A 1,894-nucleotide genomic window follows, 5' to 3' on the forward strand; every position below is an offset into this window, starting at 1 on the left:
GAAATATTTAAAAAAGAAAAAGGTATTTCTTGCCCACCATCTCCTGATATCACAATTCAACTATTAATGCCAAAGAAATGTCAAGTCAAAGAATGGCTTCACTGGTTACTCCCCTGCATTAAACTGGGTCATTACTGAAGCTGTCAAGGCTCAAACCGGATGAAAGAACCGCCCCAGTATTGTATGTGTTCTTTAGTAATTCACCACAAAGTGCTATGTTCACATAATTCATAGAAGCTCAGCACTGGAGGACATGGTAATCTATATTTTAAGGCAAAGTCAACAAAAGAACAAGTCCATTGTCTTTGTATTCAAGGTCGCATGATGATTCATGTTTCACTTGTTGCCTGAAGGACATGGTCCAGGCTGGAGCTCTCCTTCCATATACAACACAATTGTTAAAAACAAAGGCAAGTTGCTTGACCTTCTTTTGGACCAATCCCAGAAGATTCACTTACCTATAAAGACCCCTGAACATAACCTAAAGCCTTTAAACACACAGTTTACGTTCAGTGCAAACCTGAAGATCAACAATGAAGATTATTTTACTTTTACTCTCCTTGATAGGCAGAAGTAGTCAGCTAACGCTAAGCGAATGTGGGACAGAGGCAAGACGACCACAACTCAATGATATCGCAGTTGAGTGTGGAACTTCATCAGTTTCTCTGGCAATTCAGATCTGCCCAGTTATCTATACTGGCTACAATGAGACGCTGCTGATCCTGAACAGCATAGAGGACCCAGCTTGCAAAGCAACCCTTGATGAGTCTGTGTCTCCACCTGTGGCTCGCTTCAACTTTCCTCTTAACATGACCAATGCCTGCGGGAGCACCTTCAGGACCACCAGTGCAGCTGGGACAGGCCCATTTGCTGACTTCTCCAACATCCAAACGGTGAACATCAGTGGTGTTGTTCGGTCCACTGATCCTACAACTGGCGCCATCACTTACAACGCTGAGCTGAAGTACTTTTACTCCTGTGCCTATCCTTTAGAGTATCTGATCAACAACACCCAGATTGCTGTGTCATCCTCCTCCATCTCAGTCAAGGACAACAATGGAAGTTTCATTAGCACATTGAGCATGGAACTCTTCAGCGATGCCAACTTTACCAACCCAATGGTCATTCCACAGCTGGGGATTGAGCTGAGGACAAATGTGTTTGTGAGGGTCAAAGCCACCAACTTGACAGGTCAGTACTATGTCTTCCTGGACCGGTGCTATGCCTCCATCTCTCCTCTACCTTCCAACTCCAGCTTCTTCAATCTGTTTTTGCCCTGCTCCACGGACCGCTTCACAACCATACTCGAGAACGGAGACAGCCAAATGGCCCGCTTCAGTTTCCCAGCCTTCCGCTTCATCGAGCAGCAGAACCAGACCATGTCCACCTACTACCTTCACTGCATCACCCGTCTCTGTGAGATAAGCACCTGCAGTACCTTCAAGCAGTGCAACAGGAGGAGGAAGAGAAGCACCCATGACACTTTTGAAGAGGACATCGCCAAGACTTACACCATCACCTCTCCAGAGATCGTCACCAAAGCTGAAACCACTGACTCCAAAGAGAAGCCCCTCGTTACTGCAGAAGATAACTCTGCTGTTGGGCTTGGTGTGGCTGTGGGCGTTCTTGCCTTTGCTTGCATAGTTGCCCTTAGCGTTGCAACCTTGTTTTACAAAAGGCTCAGGAAGTGAGCTGAAATCCAGAACACTGGCTTGTGAGGCTATACACATTTTCAAGTGTTCTGTCTCTACTCTTATTTTACTTTTTAGTTGAGGATTGGGCTCAGCTCAATGCTACATCTGATGGGAGGTCGTCTGTCAGTGCTGGAGAGATAGTTAGCAGGTTGGAGCATCTTTAGAGGATTTTAGTATGAAAAATGTCTGCACTTTACAAG

The 1,894-nt window shown here is 45.6% G+C and overlaps 1 protein-coding gene across 1 annotated transcript; it reads left to right on the top strand.

Moving 5' to 3' along the window:
• Positions 1-533: 533 nt before the first annotated feature.
• LOC306766559 (zona pellucida-like domain-containing protein 1) lies at positions 534-1,691 on the top strand (the record flags this gene model as incomplete). Its single annotated transcript, XM_079254338.1, has 1 exon — positions 534-1,691. One exon carries the CDS (start codon positions 534-536, stop codon positions 1,689-1,691), a length of 1,158 nt encoding a protein of 385 aa, XP_079110464.1.
• Positions 1,692-1,894: the final 203 nt, after the last annotated feature.

This window comes from Telmatherina bonti, assembly GCF_933228915.1.
Source record: "Telmatherina bonti genome assembly, chromosome: 15".
NCBI classification, from domain to species: domain Eukaryota; kingdom Metazoa; phylum Chordata; class Actinopteri; order Atheriniformes; family Telmatherinidae; genus Telmatherina; species Telmatherina bonti.